Raw genomic sequence first — 23,089 nt, 5'->3', positions numbered from 1 at the left:
AGCCTTAACAATTGAAACTACAGTTTATATGGATCACATAGACAATTTCAGTCAATGTTAATGAACACAGGAAAATGAGAATATGAAGGAGCAGACAATGTGGGAAGTAATGAAAAACAGAGATGATTATGTGAAGTTTAGAAGAGGGTATGTGTTGTGCTGTGTCTGATCATTTAGGATTAGATCAGGACTGTGAGCTAGATGTTTGTTAATTTCCAGGGCTTCCAGCAGGTTGAGTTTTTGGTCTTTATTTGCTAAGTGAAGGACATGGTACTGTGGCTGGTAGTTGTGACCCTCACTCACAAGAGAACCTCCCCATCGCACCCCCCTCAGATTTAGTTAAAAGTTGACACAGTGGATAGGCCTTGAAAAACTGAACACAGATCAATCGAGAAAACAGGAAGAAGTTGTGTGGAACTATGAAAAAATAAGCAAAATATACAAACCTAGTCCATGAGCAACATAGGCAACATCAAGGACAGTGTGAGCTAAGAAGCGCCGTGGTCCCGTGGTTAGCGTGAGCAGCTGCGGAACGAGAGGTCCTAGGTTCAAGTGTGAAAAGTTTACTTTCTTTATTTTCGCAAAGTTATGATCTGTCTGTTCGTTCATTGATGTCTCTGTTCACTGTAATAAGTTTAGTGTCTGTGTTTGACAACCGCACCGCACAACCGTGCGATTGTTATTGAAGTCGCTAGCTATATTTGTTGGATTCATATTGCCCACGGAATACATCTCACGTATTTAATGCACTCTCGTCCAAAGTAGCGAACAGTCAACTGCCAGCCAGGGAGCCTCGTTAGCAGGAATACTCTCTCTTCCGTGCGCTGTAGTCGACTGACGTCGTGTGTTTCGATGTTTGTTTAGGTGTAGCGTCCCCATACTACGGCGCAGTTACCTCGCATCGGACGGACGGACCGACCGATAATAATTGTCTGAAAATAAAAAATTACATTTTTCACTCCAGGGGTGACTTGAACCAATGACCTCTCCTTCTGCAGCTGCTCACGCTAACCACGGGACCACGGCACTCCTTAGCTCATACTATCCTTGATGTTGCATATGTTGCTCATGGAGTACTCAGTTTGTATATTTTGCTTATGTTTTTCATAGTTCCACACAACTTCTTCCTGTTTTCTCGATTGATCTGTGTTCAGTTTTTCAAGGCCTATCCACTGTCCCAACTTGTAACTAAATCTGAGGGGGGAGCGATGGGGAGGTTCCCTTGTCAGTACATGCTCAGCAAATGTGGAGTCAGAATTCTGCAACCTCCAGCTGTGTTCATGTTCAGCCAGCCTAGTTGATATACCTCTGCCTGACTGACCAATGTAAAATTTGTCACAATCAGAACAGGTAATTTTGTATACCCCACTGTTGGCTTATAATGGATCTTACCTTTGCTATTGAAAATACACTGGGCTGTCATGTTCTTAAAATAGTAGGAAAGCCTATACTTGCATGCTTTTAATTCTTTGGCTACAATTTGCGATACCTCTCCTAGATATGGTAATGTACACCATTTGTTGCAGACATTGGATGGGGAAACAGATGGGGCACAGAGGTGGGGGATAATTTTCCGTTTTTGTTTCCTATGCAAGATGTGGTCAATGAGGACTGGACTGTAGCCATTTGCTGTGGCAATAAATTTTATTGTATCTAACTCTGCTTTAAAATCATCTCTGGACATGGGGATGGATATGAGACGGTGTACCACTGAGTAAAAAGCTGCTTGTTTGTGAGCTATGGGGTGTTGTGAGCAAGAAGGTATTACAGTATTTTTCTATAAATTTTGAAATAGTGTGTCTGTGTACTAGTATCAATCATGAGCTCTAAGAAGTTTATGTATTTGTTGCCAATCTTCATTGTGAACTCAATAATTTTATGTTGACCATTCAGGTTTTTCAAAAATGTGTTAAGTTGTCTTGTAGTGCCAGTCCACGTACAGTGGACATCATCTACATATCTAAACCAGTATTTGATATTTGCACTCAAAAGGTTTTTTTTTTTCAGAAAATGTTGTTCAAAATGGTACATAAATATTTCAGCCAACAGTGGACTAAGAGGGGAACCCATAGCTAAACCATCTAATTGTTTATAAAGAGTCCCTTGGAACTGGAAATAGTTCTGTGCCAAGCATGTCTGAGTGGCCAGTTTCAAATCATTCAATTCCACAGCGTTATCATTAGACTTGTACATCAGCTCTGTCGGAATATCAATGCATTCCACTACAGGAATGTTGGAAAACAAACAGCAGACATCAAAGGATACTAATTTATCACTGTGTGAGACAGATATACCTTTTATCTTATTTCTAAGGTCTACAGATTTTGAAATACCATGCTCTGGTTTGAATTTAGTCTTGCTCTTAATGAAAGCATCCAGTTTACTAGCTAGTTTGTAAGAGGGAGCAGTAGATAATGATACAACTGGCTGAATAGGAACATCTTCTTTATGCAGTTTTTATTGGAGCAAATATTTTTTAAAGTTTGTTTTGTTGACACAAATATTTAAAGAATGCTTTGCAATTCAAATGTCTAAAATTAAATTTCAACATTGAAATCCACTTTACAGATTTAGTATCACTCTGTTTCCTGCTTTGCCCATTGTGCCTGCATTAAGTACAACCTCTCAACACAAATGTTATGGGTTGCCACTGCAAAGAACTGTGCAGCTTTAATTAATTCCCTAAATTGGTCCTCACTACTGAATGATTCAATGTGTTGCATCTTTTCTTCTGGGTTGGTTCAGATTTTCCATAACATATGGCTATGAATTATTATAAATTTGAAAATTGATCAAAACAGTTTTCATCATGATGGGCAAGGAATGTACACATCAAGCCATATCGAAGCTGTAAAGATTGAAATGTCACTTGCAAGCTATATGAATTAATATTTTTGGTTCTACTAGCATAACAAATTGATATGTAAAAATATAACAAATAATGTAATTCAGTAACTGAAGTACAAGATTTATAAATTGTTCACAATACAAGCTGAAAACAAAAATCAAAAGATCTTGATTCCCAAAAATAAAAAATTTGGGACATAAGCAGGTATCGTAAAGATGTATGTGGATGCTATATTAAACACAAAAAATGGGTACATGTCTGCTAAAATGTGGATGTGTTGTAACCTGACATCCACATCTTGTAATGAAAAAAAAAAAAACCGTTTTTGACACATCTGCACAGTCAGTATAAAAATATAGATATTTTTGTAACTGATAGATTGCCAATTTCAAATGTTGTGATATTATGGTGGACAAATAAAAATAATCCAAATTACTTGAATGAAGATTCCAGTAGGGAAAACAATGATAGGAAGAACAAATCAAGACAAATGCAATGTTACTAAGGTGATTAATGTGATGTTTCAAAGAAGAAATTTGAAACATTACCTTTAAAGCAATTAATAGCATTCAAATAACTACACCTACATCTACACTGTGCAAACAACTGTGAAGGGCATGAAAGGGGGGATGTCCCATTGTACCAGTTATTAGGATTTCTTCTGCTCCAATGATTCATGTAATTTCGATAATGAATTACAAATAAAAATTTCAAATCACCTGATTAGGCTTGAACCTAACAACTTTCTGCATGTTACAAATGTTTTTTAACCACTATGATATACCATTACTCTAGGCAGAACTATTATTTTTAAGGTGCTAGAGTATCATGCAGAATTCTAGAACCTTTTTTTTTTTTTTTTTTTTTTTTTTTTTTTTTTTTTTTTTGCCCGTAGACGAGGGCCCATGCTGTGAATTCAATCCTCGCTTCCGTCCAGTGATTTCCCATGGTTCTCCTGTTTCTGCCTCTCTCTCTCTCTCTCTCTCTCTCTCTCTCTCTCTCTCTCTCTCCTTTCCTCCACTTGCGTCTAACCAAATGAAGAACATGTTTGACAATACCGCCTGTGGAAGGCTATTTGAATGTATACTTGTGGTAATCTGAAAGGCTAACTTCATGGAGAAATAACTCAGAAACAGTGCAATGTATCGAATTTATTTTCTTGACTATTATTTCCCACCACAGCCTCCCCTGAAACACCTTTAGAAGATTTTCAGGCTGTTTCTGTCTGTTCTGTATAGAGGAGGCATTGATTCGCAGACAGGCACAATGAAAAAGACTGCTAGAATATTAAAGCTTTCAGACAAAGTCCTTCTGCAGTAGGAAACACACACACACACACACACACTCACACACTCACACAAGGACTTTAAGCTTTAATATTTCAGCAGTCTTTTTCATTGTGCCTATCTGTGACTCAACACTTCCTCTATTTGGTGAGTATATCCTTTCTATATTATATTTGGAAACAACTGTTGTTTGTAAATGCTCAAAAGTGTTTCAGCACCTTTGTGCCATCGTAAGAGTTCTTTTGTTCAGTTCTGTAAAACACAAAACGGGTTTTTGAGTATTCAACCTATTTTACTTTGTCTGTTGGGGTTATTATCTTATTTTCTACATTTTTTGATTCTACAAGAGTCTCCTTTACATGGTTATATACTGGTAGTTTGTGATCTGAAACTAAATGATGTTGCTGTAAGTTTGGTTGGCGAGTTTACAAAATATTCTACCTATAAAAATTGTGTTAAACAGAATGGTGCTCCCTCATATTCCGTTAAACCATCAGTAATGCTTTGGTTTATTATTAAAAGTTTTTCAACTTTCATGTAGGTTGTCAATATTTTTAGATGAGCAACTAATTTTCTGGTACTAAATCTCTTAAAATTTAGTCTTAAAATGCTTGTTTGGGATTCATTTCCACCACTGAAATATTTTGTCTGCCTAACAGATGACTGCTGAGAATGCCAGCAGGAAGCTGTTAAATTTGAAATAACAGGATTCTGCATAGTAACTACGAAATCACTGAATTCAGTAACATTGCAAGGAATAGGATTGGAATTCATTTGTTATAATGTCCCATAGACCCCACTATAAGGAAAATTGTATGTGGAAAATGGCTAGAAGTTCTAGAAACTATGGTATTTTTCCTGTGATGGTTTAGTCTTTGCCATGGCATTCATCACTTTTGTGAGTATAGCCCAGTTCGAAAGTTATTTGAAAATAGTATTACATATCACATACTGTCTGGTAACAAATAGGTAAAAGTGAAACAAGAATTTTAAGATAGTAAGATTACATTGTATAAAGTATTTAGGTATGTACTCACAACAAACATATAAAAGGTTTTGTTGTGTTATTCTGGTTACCGCGTAATAAAACTGTAACTAAAAGAAACTAATAGTAAGAGAAGAGCTCCTCTGTTGTTCAATTCCTCAGTGACTAGAATTCCTTCATACACAAGGTGGCAACAAGGTTGTTATTGCTGTGGTCTTCAGTCCTGAGACTGGTTTGATGCAGCTCTCCATGCTACTCTATCCTGTGCAAGCTTCTTCATCTCCCAGTACCTACTGCAACCTACATCCTTCTGAATCTGCTTAGTGCATTCATCTCTTGGTCTCCCCCTACGATTTTTACCCTCCACAATGCCCTCCAATACTAAATTGGTGATCCCTTGATGCCGCAGAACATGTCCTACCAACCGATCCCTTCTTCTGGTCAAGTTGTGCCACAAACTCCTCTTCTCCCCAATCCTATTCAGTACCTCCTCATTAGTTATGTGATCTACCCATCTAATCTTCAGCATTCTACTGTAGAACCACATTTCGAAAGCTTCTATTCTCTTCTTGTCCAAACTATTTACCGTCCATGTTTCACTTCCATACATGGCTACACTCCATACAAATACTTTCAGAAATGACTTCCTGACACTTAAATCTATACTCGATGTTAACAAATTTCTCTTCTTCAGAAACGCTTTCCTTGCCATTGCCAGTCTACATTTTATATCCTCTCTACTTCGACCATCATCAGTTATTTTGCTCCCCAAATAGCAAAACTCCTTTACTACTTTAAGTGTCTCATTTCCTAATCTAATACCCTCAACATCACCCGATTTAATTTGACTACATTCCATTATCCTCGTTTTGCTTTTGTTGATGTTCATCTTATATCCTCCCTTCAAGACACTATCCATTCCGTTCAACTGCTCTTCCAAGTCCTTTGCTGTCTCTGACAGAATTACAATGTCATCGGCGAACCTCAAAGTTTTTATTTCTTCTCCATGGATTTTAATACCTACTCCGAATTTTTCTTTTGTTTCCTTTACTGCTTGCTCAATATACAGATCGAATAACATCGGGGAGAGGCTACAACCCTGTCTTACTCCCTTCCCAACCGCTGCTTCCCTTTCATGTCCCTCGACTCTTATAACTGCCATCTGGTTTCTGTACAAATTGTAAATAGCCTTTCGCTCCCTGTATTTTACCCCTGCCACCTTTAGAATTTGAAAGAGAGTATTCCAGTCAACATTTTAGTTTATAATAAGATGATATCTAAAATATCAGATACTAAATTTATGTATATGGTAAAAAGCTTATTAATTTATGGAAATTAAACAGTAGTGTATGCTTGTAGACATTAAAATTACCCTTGATATAAATTGTATGCAGTGTTATTTCTAACCTCCCTGTAAATTCATTGTCACTCACATCAATTTATCAATACAGGTACTAATAATAAGACTCATTTGAAACACTTCTAAATTTTTATTTGACTGAATAGTGGTAAATTTCCTGTTACAATTGTTTCTTTGCACCTGTTTTTGTAAGGTCAAAAACCATCAACCAAGCACTGGTCTTGAATAACAGAAAAGCATACCTTACATGTGCTACAGGCTTACTGGCGAGCAACACACCCGCCAGCAATTCCACCACCATCACAGCAGCCACCAGTAGTGCCTGTCGGTTTACCCAGGCAGAGCCAGAATCAGGTTCCTGGTCAACAGAATCCCCAGCAGGCGCAAGCGCAGCAGTTGTCTCCTGGGGCAGTGCCTTCCACTTCTGACCACAACGTAACCACACCTCCCGGTAAGTACCACAGCATTCCAAAGTCATAAGTTACTTTTAAACAGCAGAGAATTAAGTCTAATATACTTTTTTTGATAACCATCATGCTGTGTCTCGTACAACATCAAACAGAGACAACTTCCAACAGAAATCGCCCCACCTACTTCACAGTGGTAGATGTTTTTCTTTTCATAATTAGTGTAATTTTTTTTAATCTCCATAGCCTGGCTGTGCCTAAGAATTCACCCTATTCTTATTAGGTATCACACTTAACATCTAAAAGGAGTGACCTACTGCAGAATAAAAGAGTAATGTTGTATGGAATACTTACTGATTTGGGAGACTATCTCTGCAATAAATGACTTGTCTTTTATACCCATAATGTAGTTTATGCAGCCATGTTAATGATCTCTGTTAAGGAAAAAAAAATCTCCCAGCAATACATCCATATGACAGGAAATAAATGTTTAATAGGTATCACTCCCTATGCTCAATAATGTTTATTCTGCCAGTATTAAAATGGAAGTAGTTTTCCTTGAACCTGGGTCCACAGTTGCTAAGAATTTTTGAGTGATTCCCAAGCTGCCTGCAGCTGTCAGTTTTTAGTTTCTTTTTAATACTGTTGCACAGTTTCACCCTTAGGTCATTTTCAAATACTATGTGTTTGCTGTTTGATTATGAAAAAAATCTGCAATGGAAAGTAATCTAGTGGCATGTTAAAAACTAAAATTAAAATCAGATCTTCCATAATAGGCTAAAATTAATGTCCTGCACAAGCCATTTAGTAAGTTCAAATAAGAAGTAAATATTTGTGACTTGGAAGAAAGCTATGACTCTAAAATAAAATTGCATGTACTGTCCAGGCAGGATGTGACAGCTGTACAGCAAATATTCTGCAGATTGAAAACTGCATGCTTTCACTTTCACAGTGGAGAAATCGAATCCAGCAGTGATACACTGAAGATGATCATCTTCTATATGGTTCCCGCCATATTCACTATCTAGAGGCAGCATATTTCCAACACATTGTAAAATATAGTACTATCTTATCACAATTATTAATAGTTTCTAATTATGATTTATTGGTACATCACTTGCTTTTGACATATGTGGCAAGAGGGCACACATACATCCAGGAAATAGTATTGATAAAAGCTAGAAAAGGTTCCTATAAGCACATGTGAAGAAACAAGAAAACTTCTTTGAGAAAGTGGACTATGTTAAGTGTGTTGAGAATGTTTTGTACTCAATGATATAGGTCATTTTCCTGTTGCAATTGATTACTGGATTTTTATTTTTTATGAATGGTTCTGTATGTAGTTCACTGAAAGTGCTGGTGATGTCAAAGCAACTAGAAGTGTCTCCCCAATCAGCCATCACCTACATACTTTTTTGTATATTGCTGTGGTTTCTGTAATGGCTCCACACAGTGTGAGAAACATGAACATTGACATAGAGACATATTGTTTCTCACAGGAAATGGCAGTCCTTATATTCTGCTATGGTTTAGGCTCATGTTATGGATGTCAAATGACATTCACAGCATTTGTTGTTGGTTACATCAGCAGCTTACAGATATCAGATTGGAATAAGGACAAGACGTCATGATGTCCTCACACAGTTTGCAAGCTGGATATGAAAGAGCTATAGTAGTAACAAGTATATGATGATCTTGAAACATACGTGCAAATGATTATAACTTCTGAAGGCCTTGACAACATGATGAATTGTGCATAAGCATTCACTTTATACATATGTTTTACATGGCCACTTTCGGGCCCCAAGACCATTATGCAGTATTACAGTTCTGCCAGTTGCTGCTAATTCAGTGCACTTAAGATCTGCAGTTCACCACGTCCATTTTCTTTTTAAGATTTGTCGGAGTGAGATTGTTCACACATGTGGGCAGCTGAAAATTCTCAGTTGATTATGGAAGTAAGGTGTCAGGTTCACTTCAGGATTAGAAACAGAACTTGGGGATGACTGCCTCAGACACATACCCTTTTTCTTGGAAACATTAACAGGTGATTTTGCCAATAATTTCTCTTCAACAACCACCCAGCCAGATTGCCAAACATTACAAACATTATCCTTTGTAATATTGCCAATATCCTCTCACAGTCAGATTGATTTGCACTGTGAATCTAACAGTCATGTTGGTGCCAAACACTATAAAATTATGTTGTTTGTTGTTGTGGTCTTCAGTCCTGAGACTGGTTTGATGCAGCTCTCCACGCTACTCTATCCTGTGCAAGCTTCTTCATCTCCCAGTACCTACTGCAACCTACATCCTTCTGAATCTGCTGAGTGTATTCATCTCTTGGTCTCCCCCTACGATTTTTACCCTCCACGCTGCCCTCCAATACTAAATTGGTGATCCCTTGATGCCTCAGAACATGTCCTACCAACCGATCCCTTCTTCTGGTCAAGTTGTGCCACAAACTTCACTTCTCCCCAATCCTATTCAATACTTCCTCATTAGTTATGTGATCTACCCATCTAATCTTCAGCATTCTTCTGTAGCACCACATTTCGAAAGCTTCAATTCTCTTCTTGTCTAAACTATTTACCGTCCATGTTTCACTTCCATACATGGCTACACTCCATACAAATACTTTCAGAAATGACTTCCTGACACTTAAATCTATACTCGATGTTAACAAATTTCTCTTCTTCAGAAACGCTTTCCTTGCCATTGCCAGTCTACATTTTATATCCTCTCTACTTCGACCATCATCAGTTATTTTGCTCCCCAAATAGCAAAACTCCTTTACTACTTTAAGTGTCTCATTTCCTAATCTAATACCCTCAACATCACCCGATTTAATTTGACTACATTCCATTATCCTCGTTTTGCTTTTGTTGATGTTCATCTTATATCCTCCCTTCAAGACACCATCCATTCCGTTCAACTGCTCTTCCAAGTCCTTTGCTGTCTCTGACAGAATTACAATGTCATCGGCGAACCTCAAAGTTTTTATTTCTTCTCCATGGATTTTAATACCTACTCCGAATTTTTCTTTTGTTTCCTTTACTGCTTGCTCAATATACAGATCGAATAACATCGGGGAGAGGCTACAACCCTGTCTTACTCCCTTCCCAACCGCTGCTTCCCTTTCATGTCCCTCGACTCTTATAACTGCCATCTGGTTTCTGTACAAATTGTAAATAGCCTTTCGCTCCCTGTATTTTACCCCTGCCACCTTTAGAATTTGAAAGACAGTATTCCAGTCAACATTGTCAAAAGCTTTCTCTACGTCTACAAATGCTAGAAACGTAGGTTTGCCTTTCCTTAATCTTTCTTCTAAGATAAGTCGTAAGGTCAGTATTGCCTCACGTGTTCCAGTATTTCTACGGAATCCAAACTGATCTTCCCCGAGGCCGGCTTCTACTAGTTTTTCCATTCGTCTGTAAAGAATTCGTGTTAGTATTTTGCAGCTGTGGCTTATTAAACTGATTGTCCGGTAATTTTCACATCTGTCAACACCTGCTTTCTTTGGGATTGGAATTATTATATTCTTCTTGAAGTCTGAGGGTATTTCACCTGTTTCATACATCTTGCTCACCAGATGGTAGAGTTTTGTCAGGACTGGCTCTCCCAAGGCCGTCAGTAGTTCCAATGGAATGTTGTCTACTCCGGGGGCCTTGTTTCGACTCGTGTCTTTCAGTGCTCTGTCAAACTCTTCACGCAGTATCATATCTCCCATTTCATCTTCATCTACATCCTCTTCCATTTCCATAATATTGTCTTCAAGTACATCGCCCTTGTATAGACCCTCTATATACTCCTTCCACCTTTCTGCTTTCCCTTCTTTGCTTAGAACTGGGTTTCCATCTGAGCTCTTGATGTTCATACAAGTGGTTCTCTTATCTCCAAAGGTCTCTTTAATTTTCCTGTAGGCAGTATCTATCTTACCCCTAGTGAGAAAAGCCTCTACATTCTTACATTTGGCCTCTAGCCATCCCTGCTTAGCCATTTTGCACTTCCTGTCGATCTCATTTCTGAGACGTTTGTATTCCTTTTTGCCTGCTTCATTTACTGCATTTTTATATTTTCTCCTTTCATCAATTAAATTCAATATTTCTTCTGTTACCCAAGGATTTCTACTAGCCCTCGTCTTTTTACCTATTTGATCCTCTGCTGCTTTCACTACTTCATCCCTCAAAGCTACCCATTCCTCTTCTACTGTATTTCTTTCCCCCATTCCTGTCAATTGTTCCCTTATGCTCTCCCTGAAACTCTCTACAACCTCTGGTTCTTTCAGTTTATCCAGGTCCCATCTCCTTATATTCCCACCTTTTTGCAGTTTCTTCAGTTTTAATCTACAGGTCATAACCAATAGATTGTGGTCAGAGTCCACATCTGCCCCTGGAAATGTCTTACAATTTAAAACCTGGTTCCTAAATCTCTGTCTTAACATTATATAATCTATCTGATACCTTTTAGTATCTCCAGGGTTCTTCCATGTATACAACCTTCTATCATGATTCTTAAACCAAGTGTTAAGAAAATTATGTAACAAGGAAAATTGCCAAACAGGTGTACAATTTGAGAACTTATTCTATGTTATTTTGACAACCAGTTTCGGCAGTTCACTATGCTATCTTCAGGCCCCTGTGCACCTCTTTGTAGACACTTGATCTTATCAATATTGGCATACTGGAGCCATCAGTATCTGTATGTTGTGAATTTGTATTTCAAGTGCTTCCTTTAGAGACTTGTCAAGTTTTCAAAAGAAGCACTTGAAATATAAATTAATGTCACCAAGGTACTCATGGCTCCAGAATGACAATATCAATACAATTGATTGTCTATACATAAGGAGAAAGAAAACTGGCGTTCTACGGTTCGGAGCGTGGAATGTCAGATCCCTTAATCGGGCAGGTAGGTTAGAAAATTTGAAAAGGGAAATGGGTAGGTTAAAGTTAGATATAGTGGGAATTAGTGAAGTTCAGTGGCAGGAGGAACAAGACTTTTGGTCAGGTGAATACAGAGTTATAAATACAAAATCAAATAGGGGTAATGCAGGAGTAGGTTTAATAATGAATAAGAAAATAGGAGTGCGGGTAAACTACTACAAACAGCATAGTGAACGCACTATTGTGGCCAAGATAGATATGAAGCCCACACCTACTACAGTAGTACAAGTTTATATGCCAACTAGCTCTGCAGATGATGAAGAAATAGATGAAATGTATGATGAGATAAAAGAAATTATTCAGGTAGTGAAGGGAGACGAAAATTTAATAGTCATGGGTGACTGGAATTCGTCAGTAGGAAAAGGGAGAGAAGGAAACATAGTAGGTGAATATGGATTGGGGGTAAGAAATGAAAGAAGAGGAAGCCGCCTGGTAGAATTTTGCACAGAGCATAACTTAATCATAGCTAACACTTGGTTCAAGAATCATAAAAGAAGGTTGTATACATGGAAGAATCCTGGAGATACTAAAAGGTATAAGATAGATTATATAATGGCAAGACAGAGATTTAGGAACCAGGTCTTAAATTGTAAGACATTTCCAGGGGCAGATGTGGACTCTGACCACAATCTATTGGTTATGAACTGTAGATTAAAACTGAAGAAACTACAAAAAGGTGCTAATTTAAGGAGATGGGACCTGGATAAACTGACTAAACCAGAGGTTGTACAGAGTTTCAGGGAGAGCATAAGGGAACAATTAACAGGAATGGGGGAAAGAAATACAGTAGAAGAAGAATGGGTAGCTCTGAGGGATGAAGTAGTGAAGGCAGCAGAGGATCAAGTAGGTAAAAAGACAAGGGCTAGTAGAAATCCTTGGGTAACAGAAGAAATATTGAATTTAATTGATGAAAGGAGAAAATATAAAAATGCAGTAAATGAAGCAGGCAAAAAGGAATACAAACGTCTCAAAAATGAGATTGACAGGAAGTGCAAAACGGCTAAGCAGGGATGGCTAGAAGACAAATGTAAGGGTGTAGAGGCTTATCTCACGAGGGGTAAGATAGATACTGTCTACAGGAAAATTAAAGAGACCTTTGGAGAGAAGAGAACCACTTGTATGAACATCAAGAGCTCAGATGGAAACCCAGTTCTAAGCAAAGAAGGGAAAGCAGAAAGGTGGAAGGAGTATATAGAGGGTTTATACAAGGGCGAAGTACTTGAGGACAATATTATGGAAATGGAAGAGAATGTAGATGAAGATGAAATGGGAGATACGATACTGCGTGAAGAGTTTGACAGAGCACTGAAAGACACGAGTCGAAACAAGGCCCCCGGAGTAGACAACATTCCATTGGAGCTACTGACGGCTTTGGGAGAGCCAGTCCTGACAAAACTCTACCATCTGATGAGCAAAATGTGTGAGACAGGCGAAATACCTTCAGACTTCAAGAAGAATATAATAATTCCAATCCCAAAGAAAGCAGGTGTTGACAGATGTGAAAATTGCCGAACTATCAGTTTAATAAGTCACAGCTGCAAAATACTAATGCGAATTCTTTACAGACGAATGGAAAAACTAGTAGAAGCCGACCTCGGGGAAGATCAGTTTGGATTCTGTAGAAATGTTGGAACACGTGAGGCAATACTGACCCTACGACTTCTCTTAGAAAATAGATTAAGGAAAGGCAAACCTACATTTCTAGCATTTGTAGACTTAGAGAAAGCTTTTGAGAATGTTGACTGGAATACTCTCTTTCAAATTCTAAAGGTGGCAGGGGTAAAATACAGGGAGCGAAAGGCTATTTACAATTTGTACAGAAACCAGATGGCAGTTATAAGAGTCGAGGGGCATGAAAGGGAAGCAGCGGTTGGGAAGGGAGTGAGACAGGGTTGTAACCTGTCCCCGATGTCATTCAATCTGTATATTGAGTAAGCAGTAAAGGAAACAAAAGAAAAATTACGAGTAGGTATTTAAGTCCACGGAGAAGAAATAAAAATGTTGAGGTTCGCCGATGACATTGTAATTCTGTCGGAGACAGCAAAGGACTTGAAGAGCAGTTGAATGGAGTGGATAGTGTCTTGAAAGGAGGATATAAGATGAACATCAACAAAAGCAAAATGAGGACAATGGAATGTAGTCAAATTAAATTGGATGATGCTGAGGGAATTAGATTAGGAAATGAGACACTTAAAGTAGTAAAGGAGTTTTGCTATTTGGGGAGTAAAATAACTGATGATGGTCGAAGTAGAGAGGATATAAAATGTAGACTGGCAATGGCAAGGAAAGCGTTTCTGAAGAAGAGAAATTTGTTAACATCAAGTATAGATTTAAGTGTTAGAAAGTCGTATTGTATGAAGTGTAGCCAGGTATGGAAGTGAAACATGGACAATAAATACTTTGGACAAGAAGTGAATAGAAGTTTTCGAAATGTGGTGCTACAGAAGAATGCTGAAGATTAGATGGGTAGATCACATAACTAATGAGGAGGTATTGAATAGAATTGGGGAGAAGAGGAGTTTGTGGCACAACTTGACAAAAAGAAGGGACTGGTTGGTAGGACATGTTTTGAGGCACCAAGGGATCACCAATTTAGCATTGGAGGGCAGCGTGGAGGGTAAAAATCGTAGAGGGAGACCAAGAGAAGAATATACTAAGCAGATTCAGAAGGATGTAGGTTGCAGTAAATACTGGGAGATGAAGAAGCTTGCACAGGATAGAGTAGCATGGAGAGCTGCATCAAACCAGTCTCAGGACTGAAGACCACAACAACAACAACAACAACAACATCATAAGGTGCATATGGGGCCTGAAAATGGCATATTAAATTGCGGAAACTGCTTTTGAAAATAAAATAAAATAACTTCTCAAATGGCAAGGCTGTTTGGTGATTTTCCTGTTTAATTAGACCAGCCACTGTCCTGCATCCACAGTAGAACAATAGAGATTATAAAATTATGTTAGCTGACATAATGGAATGACAGACCCTCCTTATCAGTGTACTGTTGTACACAACTCACTGTTACGGTAGGTGGCAGTTTACAGGGGTGCGTGGCACTAGGTTGGTACTTATTTGCTTGCCAGTACTGCATGACACTATGTTGATACTTACATACTTGCCAGTACTGCGACATTGCAAGCCAGCCACACTGCTCCAACCTGTGAAACTCACCTGACCTTAATTCTAGTGCAGTTATTAGTACACTGTGCTCCAACATGTGAATTCTGCCTAATTAAGTTTGTAACACAACCACATTTGAGGAATTAGAGTACAATTACTAATAGCAGGAAACAAATTCTGGTAGAACTGAGCTATATTCTGGAGGCTCAGTGCCCTCAAAGTAAGTGGTTGTATACTTGTCATTGGATCAAACCAAATTCAGAGATGGCACTTATCACAACTTACAGAACTTGCTCAAATGTAAGTGTGTCATTACTGTTGGTACAAAGGCCACCAAGAAATGTAACTCACATAAGAGTTTATGTCTTTTGAATACCATAACACAAATAATCTATATTGGGAAGATGCAGTTAATGCTCTTTGCCATGTGGGATGTCTCACAGCTCACTAGAATAGTTATGATGGCTCTAAATAAATTATTTTGTATCTTCCAAGTCAATGAATCTCACAAATTGATAGTTGCAACCAAAGGGTCATTGACGATGACAATACCAAAACACTTGAGTAGCTAACAGCTCACCAATATGTCGTGTTCACTTACCTTCACATATGGGTGGTGCTCTGTACCACATGCCATTAGCTTTCTTCGTGAACTATGCGTGTCTAAGCCTCAGCAATTTGTCCCCAGCAGTATTATACATCACACACATTCTTAAATTTCACTATGTGCGTGACTTAGGTACTGTTGTTAACACAGTATGGACCCGAAAAAAGCTTATTGTGCAATCAAGACGAAGTGACACTCATCACACATCTGTCCTTTTCAACTGTCGAACTGCGTTTCATGTAACAATGACTTGTCACCCTACTGCTCACAGTTCTTGGTGGTAGTGACATCAGACACCAACAGGCATCATATATTACCTCTGCTTGTTATTACATCATTCTCTCCAATTTAAGTACATGGAAACAAACTCTAAACACTGTTAATGGTTGTAAATACGGTGAATTCTCCACTGCCCACCACAGCAAAATGTACGGTGAACTATTTTCCTTTTTGGCTTGGCCCACTGACTGGCTCGTCCACAGGAACCAAAGTGAAGGGCTGCCCACTTTGAGAACTGTGTCTTAACTTTTACATTGAGCCCTTTTCGGTATCCTTGCTCTGCTCCTACCCTTTCCAGGCCCTGCTGGCTTTGCCGGCCATGCTGACTGGTGAAATTATGGGCCACCATCAGTGGCTGCCTTCAAACACACTAGCCCCAGTCTCCTGCCCTCCAGCCACCTCTGAGTAAATTCTGACAGATTCTTAAATAGCTCCGCTCTGTATCCTCTGATCATTATTATGTTTTTACCACTATCATCATACTAAAGTTCCATCGAGTTACGTGGTTTCCAACCAGTTGTCTCTTAGTTGTCATTCTTAATGGTTTAAATTGTTGATTACCAACTTGAGTGTGCACAGTGTTATGGTGGCACATTGCCATGTTTCATCTTTTAGATGGATGCTGTTAATGATTGATGGAGGCACCACCCCATTTTCGATACCGCATCTAGCAGTATTTCACTGAAATATTATTGAGCAGTGAATTGGTTGAAGATGTCCAGTAGCTTGGCTTCTTCATTCACCAGGCCTGAAATCTTTGGCTTTTTCCTACAGGGGCATTTAAAGCAATTAGAATCTGCCATACTCATCAATAATCAGTAGTGTGCATCATACACGTCACCAAAACTGGAGGTGGTCAGATATGCGGTCACATGAATTTGTAATTCCTCAAGAAGTTAATCTAAAGAAAGTGTAAGAAAATTTAATAACCATATACATATATCACCTCCTCTTGTGTCAATAGGTTGATAACTGTCGTTGAATAGAATGGTCCATATCTCAACAGTATTTTATTTCCTGTCACTTGGTTATGGGACTTTTTCTACTTGTGAACATTGTTTCCTGTAGGAATATTGACCTCTTAAATACACACACACACACACACACACACACACACACACACATGACTTACCAAACAGGAAAGCGCTGGTAGATAGGCACAATAAAAAACACACAAACACACACACAAAATTTCGAGCTTTCGCAACCTCCGGTTGCTTCATCAGGAAAGAGGGAAGGAGAGGGAAAGATGAAAGGATGTGGGTTTTAAGGGAGAGGGTAAGGAGTCATTCCAATCCCGGGAGTGGAAAGACTTACCTTAGGGGGAAAAAAGGACAGGTATACACTCGCGCACACACACATCTATCCATCCACACATATACAGACACAAGCAGACATATTTAAAGACAAAGAGTTTGGGCAGAGATCTCAGTCGAGGTGGAAGTGCAGAGGCAAAGATGTTGTTGAATGGCAGGTGAGGTATGAGTGGCGGCAACTTGAAATCAGCGGAGATTGAGGCCTGGTGGATAATGGGAAGAGAGGATATATTGAAGGGCAAGTTCCCATCTCCGGAGTTCGGATAGGTTGGTGTTAGTGGGAAGTATCCAGATAACCCGGACGGTGTAACACTGTGCCAAGATGTGCTGGCCGTGCACCAAGGCATGTTTAGCCACAGGGTGATCCTCATTACCAACAAACACTGTCTGCCTGTGTCCATTCATGCGAATGGACAGTTTGTTGTTGGTCATTCCCACATAGAAAGTGTCACAGTGTAGGCAGGTCAGTTGGTAAATCACGTGGGTGCTTTCACACGTGGCTCTGCCTTTGATCGTGTACAACTTCCGGGTTACAGGACTGGAGTAGGTGGTGGTGGTGGTGGGAGGGTGCATGGGACAGGTTTTACACCAGGGGCGGTTACAAGGGTAGGAGCCAGAGGGTAGGGAAGGTGGTTTGGGGATTTCATAGGGATGAACCAAGAGGTTACGAAGGTTAGGTGGATGGCGGAAAGACACTCTTGGTGGAGTGGGGAGGATATCATGAAGGATGGATCTCATTTCGGGGCAGGATTTGAGGAAGTCGTATCCCTGCTGGAGAGCCACATTCAGAGTCTGATCCAGTCCCGGGAAGTATCCTGTCACAGGTGGGGCACTTTTGGAGAGGTTCTGGGTTTGAGGGGATGAGGAAGTGGCTCTCATTATTTGCTTCTGTACCAGGTCGGGAGGGTAGTTGCGGGATGCGAAAGCTGTTTTCAGGTTGTTGGTGTAATGGTTCAGGGATTCCGGACTGGAGCAGATTCGTTTGCCACGAAGGCCTGGCTGTAGGGAAGGGACCATTTGATATGGAATGGGGGCAGCTGTCATAATGGAGGTACTGTTGCTTGTTGGTGGGTTTGATGTGGACGTATGTGTGAAGCTGGCCATTGGACAGATGGAGGTCAACGTCAAGGAAAGTGGCATGGGATTTGGAGTGGACCAGGTGAATCTGATGGAACCAAAGGAGTTGAGGTTGGAGAGGAAATTCTGGAGTTCTTCTTCACTGTGAGTCCAGATCATGAAGATGAAATTACTAAATCTGTACCAAACTTTGGGTTGGCAGGCTTGGGTAACGAAGAAGGCTTCCTCTAAGCGACCCATAAATAGGTTGGCATACGAGGGGGCCATCCTGGTACCCATGGCTGTTCCCTTTAATTGTTGGTATGTCTGGCCTTCAAAAGTGAAGAAGTTGTGAGTCAGGATGAAGCTGGCTAAGGTGATGAGGAAAGAGGTTTTAGGTAGGGTGGCAGGTGATCGGCATGAAAGGAAGTGCTCCATTGCAGCGAGGCCCTGGACGTGCAGAATATTTGTGTATAAGGAAGTGGCATCAATGGTTACAAGGATGGTTTCCGGGGGTAACAGATTGGGTAAGGATTCCAGGCGTTCGAGAAAGTGGTTGGTGTCTTTGATGAAGGATGGGAGACTGCAAGTAATGGGTTGTAGGTGTTGATCTACGTAGGCAGAGATACGTTCTGTGGGGGCTTGGTAACCAGCTACAATGGGGCGGCCAGGATGATTGGGTTTGTGAATTTTAGGAAGAAGGTAGAAGGTAGGGGTGTGGGGTGTCGGTGGGGTCAGGAGGTTGATGGAGTCAGGTGAAAGGTTTTGTAGGGGGCCTAAGGTTCTGAGGATTCCTTGAAGCTCCGCCTGGACATCGGGAATGGGATTACCTTGGCAAACTTTGTATGTGGTGTTGTCTGAAAGCTGACGCAGTCCCCCAGCCACATACTCCCGACGATCAAGTACCACGGTCGTGGAACCCTTGTCCGCCGGAAGAATGACGATGGATCAGTCAGCCTTCAGATCACTGATCGCCTGGGCTTCAGCAGTGGCGATGTTGGGAGTAGGATTAAGGCTTTTTAAGAAGGATTGAGATGCAAGGCTGGAAGTCAGAAATTCCTGGAAGGTTTGGAGAGGGTGATTTTGAGGAAGAGGAGGTGGGTCCCGCTGCGACGGAGGACGGAACTGTTCCAGGCAGGGTTCAATTTGGATGGTGTCTAGGGGAGTTGGATCATTAGGAGTAGGATTAGGATCATTTTTCTTCGTGGCAAAGTGATATTTCCAGCAGAGAGTATGGGTGTAGGACAATAAATCTTTGACGAGGGCTGTTTGGTTGAATCTGGGAGTGGGGCTGAAGGTGAGGCCTTTGGACAGGACAGAGGTTTCGGATTGGGAGAGAGGTTTGGAGGAAAGGTTAACTGCTGAATTAGGGTGTTGTGGTACCAGATTGTGTTGATTGGAATTTTGAGGTTTTGGAGGGAGCGGAGCTGGAAGTGGGAGATTGAGTAGATGGGAGAGACTGGGTTTGTGTGCAATGAGAGGAGGTTGAGGTTTGCTGGAAAGGTTGTGAAGGGTGAGTGAGTTACCTTTCCGGAGGTGGGAAACCAGGAGATTGGATAGTTTTTTGAGGTGGAGGGTGGCATGCTGTTCTAATTTACGGTTGGCCTGTAGGAGGATGCTCTGAACAGCCGGTGTGGATGTGGGAGAGGAAAGATTAAGGACTTTTATTAAGGATAGGAGTTGACGGGTGTGTTCATTGGCTGAGTGGATGTGTAGGTGAAGGATTAGGTGGGTGAGGGCAATGGATTGTTCAGTTTGGAACTGGTATAGGGACTGATGGAAAGAAGGGATGCAGCCAGAGATGGGAACTTTGTGTGAGGCCTTTGGGGGTAATGCCAAATGTCAGACAAGCCTGAGAAAATAGAATATGGGAGCGTAATGTGGCTAGGGCGAAGGCATGTTTGTGGAGGGAATGTAAATAAAACTTAATGGGGTCGTTGTGGGGGTGTTGTGAGGGTGACATGGTATTAGAAGGTGAAAAGTGTAACATGAGGCTGAAATGAAAATGAAAATATATGGGGAGAGATAAAGGTGAACTGGAAAGTAACTGGAGATCTGGTGTGAAAAAAGGCGAGAAGGTGTTGGTTACAGCTGGGCTATGTTGGACTTGGGTTGGTAGAAAGGTTAGGTGGTTGTGTTGCCGCCAAAACACGTTAAAGGACAGAGAAATTCGGGAAAATTTCGAAAAAACTGCGTGTAATGTATTAAAAGGAGTTGTTTTGTGGTGGCAGATTATGAAAATGAGGCTAACAATTGTCTGACGAAGAAAAAATGATGTTAAAACCTGTGGGAAGCGGATAAAAATTATCAGTGATGTGGGAAAGAACGGAAATGGAAATAAAGCGAAAGTTATTAGAACTAGCCGAAATGGTTGTTTAAAAGGTGAAAGGAACTGTTTGTGAACTAGAAATGGTGGATTTTATAGCAGCGGTAGTGTTGAAAGTGGCAAAAAAAATTTTTTGGTTATGGTTTGGATGTGGGTTACGTATTATTGAGTATATATATAGGCGGGATAAAATTGTATAGCAGATTACGGTAAAAAGGAGAAGGTGGATACAAAGTGAAACTACTGGCAAAAACAGAAAGAGAAAATAAGACGACAGAAAAGATTTCGAAATGCAACAGTGACAGTAAAAAACGTAATTGTTGGGTTCAAATTACTGATATCAATATAATAGAGGGAAACATTCCACATGGGAAAAATATATCTAAAAACAAAGATGATGTGACTTACTGAACGAAAGCGCTGGCAGGTTGATAGACACACAAACAAACACAAACACACACACAAAACTCAAGCCCCCACAACAAACTGTTGCCTCATCAGGAAAGAGGGAAGGAGAGGGAAAGACGAAAGGATGTGGGTTTTAAGGGAGAGGGTAAGGAGTCATTCCAATCCCGGGAGCGGAAGGACTTACCTTAGGGGGAAAAAAGGACGGGTATACACTCGCGCACACACACACATATCCATCCACACATATACAGACACAAGCAGACATATTTAAAGACAAAGAGTTTGGGCAGAGATGTCAGTCGAGGCAGAAGTGCGGAGGCAAAGATGTTGTTGAATGACAGGTGAGGAATGAGTGGCGGCAACTTGAAATTAGCGGAGATTGAGGCCTGGTGGATAACGGGAAGAGAGGATATATTGAAGAGCAAGTTCCCATCTCCGGAGTTCGGATAGGTTGGTGTTAGTGGGAAGTATCCAGATAACCCGGACGGTGTAACACTGCGCCAAGATGTGCTGGCCGTGCACCAAGGCATGTTTAGCCACAGGGTGATCCTCATTACCAACAAACACTGTCTGCCTGTGTCCATTCATGCGAATGGACAGTTTGTTGCTGGTCATTCCCATATAGAATGCATCACAGTGTAGGCAGGTCAGTTGGTAAATCACGTGGGTGCTTTCACATGTGGCTCTGCCTTTGATTGTGTACACCTTCCGGGTTACAGGACTGGAGTAGGTGGTGGTGAGAGGGTGCATGGGACAGGTTTTACACCGGGGGCGGTTACAAGGATAGGAGCCAGAGGGTAGGGAAGGTGGTTTGGGGATTTCATAGGGATGAACTAACAGGTTACGAAGGTTAGGTGGACGGCGGAAAGACACTCTTGGTGGAGTGGGGAGGATTTCATGAAGGATGGATCTCATTTCAGGGCAGGATTTGAGGAAGTCGTATCCCTGCTGGAGAGCCACATTCAGAGTCTGATCCAGTCCCGGAAAGTATCCTGTCACAAGTGGGGCACTTTTGTGGTTCTTCTGTGGGGGATTCTGGGTTCGAGGGGATGAGGAAGTGGCTCTGGTTATTTGCTTCTGTACCAGGTCGGGAGGGTAGTTGCGAGATGCGAAAGCTGTTGTCAGGTTGTTGGTGTAATGGTTCAGGGATTCCGGACTGGAGCAGATTCGTTTGCCACGAAGACCTAGGCTGTAGGGAAGGGACCGTTTGATGTGGAATGGGTGGCAGCTGTCATAATGCAGGTACTGTTGCTTGTTGGTGGGTTTGATGTGGACGGACGTGTGAAGCTGGCCATTGGATATATATATATATATATATAAAAACAAAGATGATGTGACTTACCAAATGAAAGTCCTGGCAGGTCGACAGACACACAAACAAACACAAACATACACTCAAAATTCAAGCTTTCGCAACAAACTGTTGCCTCATCAGGAAAGAGGGAAGGAGAGGGAAAGACGAAAGGATGTGGGTTTTAAGGGAGAGGGTAAGGAGTCATTCCAATCCCGGGAGCGGAAAGACTTACCTTAGGGGGAAAAAAGGACGGGTATACACTCGCACACACACACACACACACATATCCATCCACACATATACAGACACAAGCAGACACATTTAAATGTTGGTCTTTAAATATGTCTGCTTGTATATATATATATATATATATATATATATATATATATATATATATATATATATATATATATATATATATAGCAGAGGGAAACATACCACGTGGAAAAAATATATCTAAAAAGAAAGATGATGAGACTTACCAAACAAAAGCGCTGGCAGGTCGATGGACACACAAACAAACACAAATATACACACAAAATTCAAGCTTTCGCAACAAACTGTTGCCTCATCAGGAAAGAGGGAAGGAGAGGGAAAGACGAAAGGATGTGGGTTTTAAGGGAGAGGGTAAGGAGTCATTCCAATCCCGGGAGCGGAAAGACTTACCTTAGGGGGAAAAAAAGGACAGGTATACACTCGCGCACACACACACATATCCATCCACACATACAGACACAAGCAGACATATTTAAAGACCTTCTTTGACGAGGGCTGTTTGGTTGAATCTGGGAGTGGGGCTGAAGGTGAGGCCTTTGGACAGGACAGAGGTTTCGGATTGGGAGAGAGGTTTGGA

General features: G+C 40.7%; 1 protein-coding gene across 12 annotated transcripts in view; it reads left to right on the top strand.

Annotated features, from left to right (window-relative positions):
• The window catches only part of LOC126262889 (voltage-dependent L-type calcium channel subunit beta-1), a 766,368-nt gene that overhangs the window by 693,607 nt on the left and 49,672 nt on the right, over window positions 1-23,089 (top strand). For all 12 annotated transcript variants that reach the window (XR_007546777.1, XR_007546778.1, XR_007546774.1 and 9 more), the window contains exon 8: window positions 6,738-6,930. Coding sequence is in view for 6 of the 12 variants with exons in the window: in XM_049959773.1 (XP_049815730.1) it covers window positions 6,738-6,930 (193 nt within the window). In the remaining 6 variants the exon portion in view is untranslated. The remainder of the gene's footprint in view (window positions 1-6,737; window positions 6,931-23,089) is intronic.

The sequence above is a fragment of the Schistocerca nitens genome, chromosome 6 (assembly GCF_023898315.1).
Source record: "Schistocerca nitens isolate TAMUIC-IGC-003100 chromosome 6, iqSchNite1.1, whole genome shotgun sequence".
NCBI lineage: Eukaryota > Metazoa > Arthropoda > Insecta > Orthoptera > Acrididae > Schistocerca > Schistocerca nitens.
This window is presented reverse-complemented; position numbering and strand designations above follow the sequence as displayed.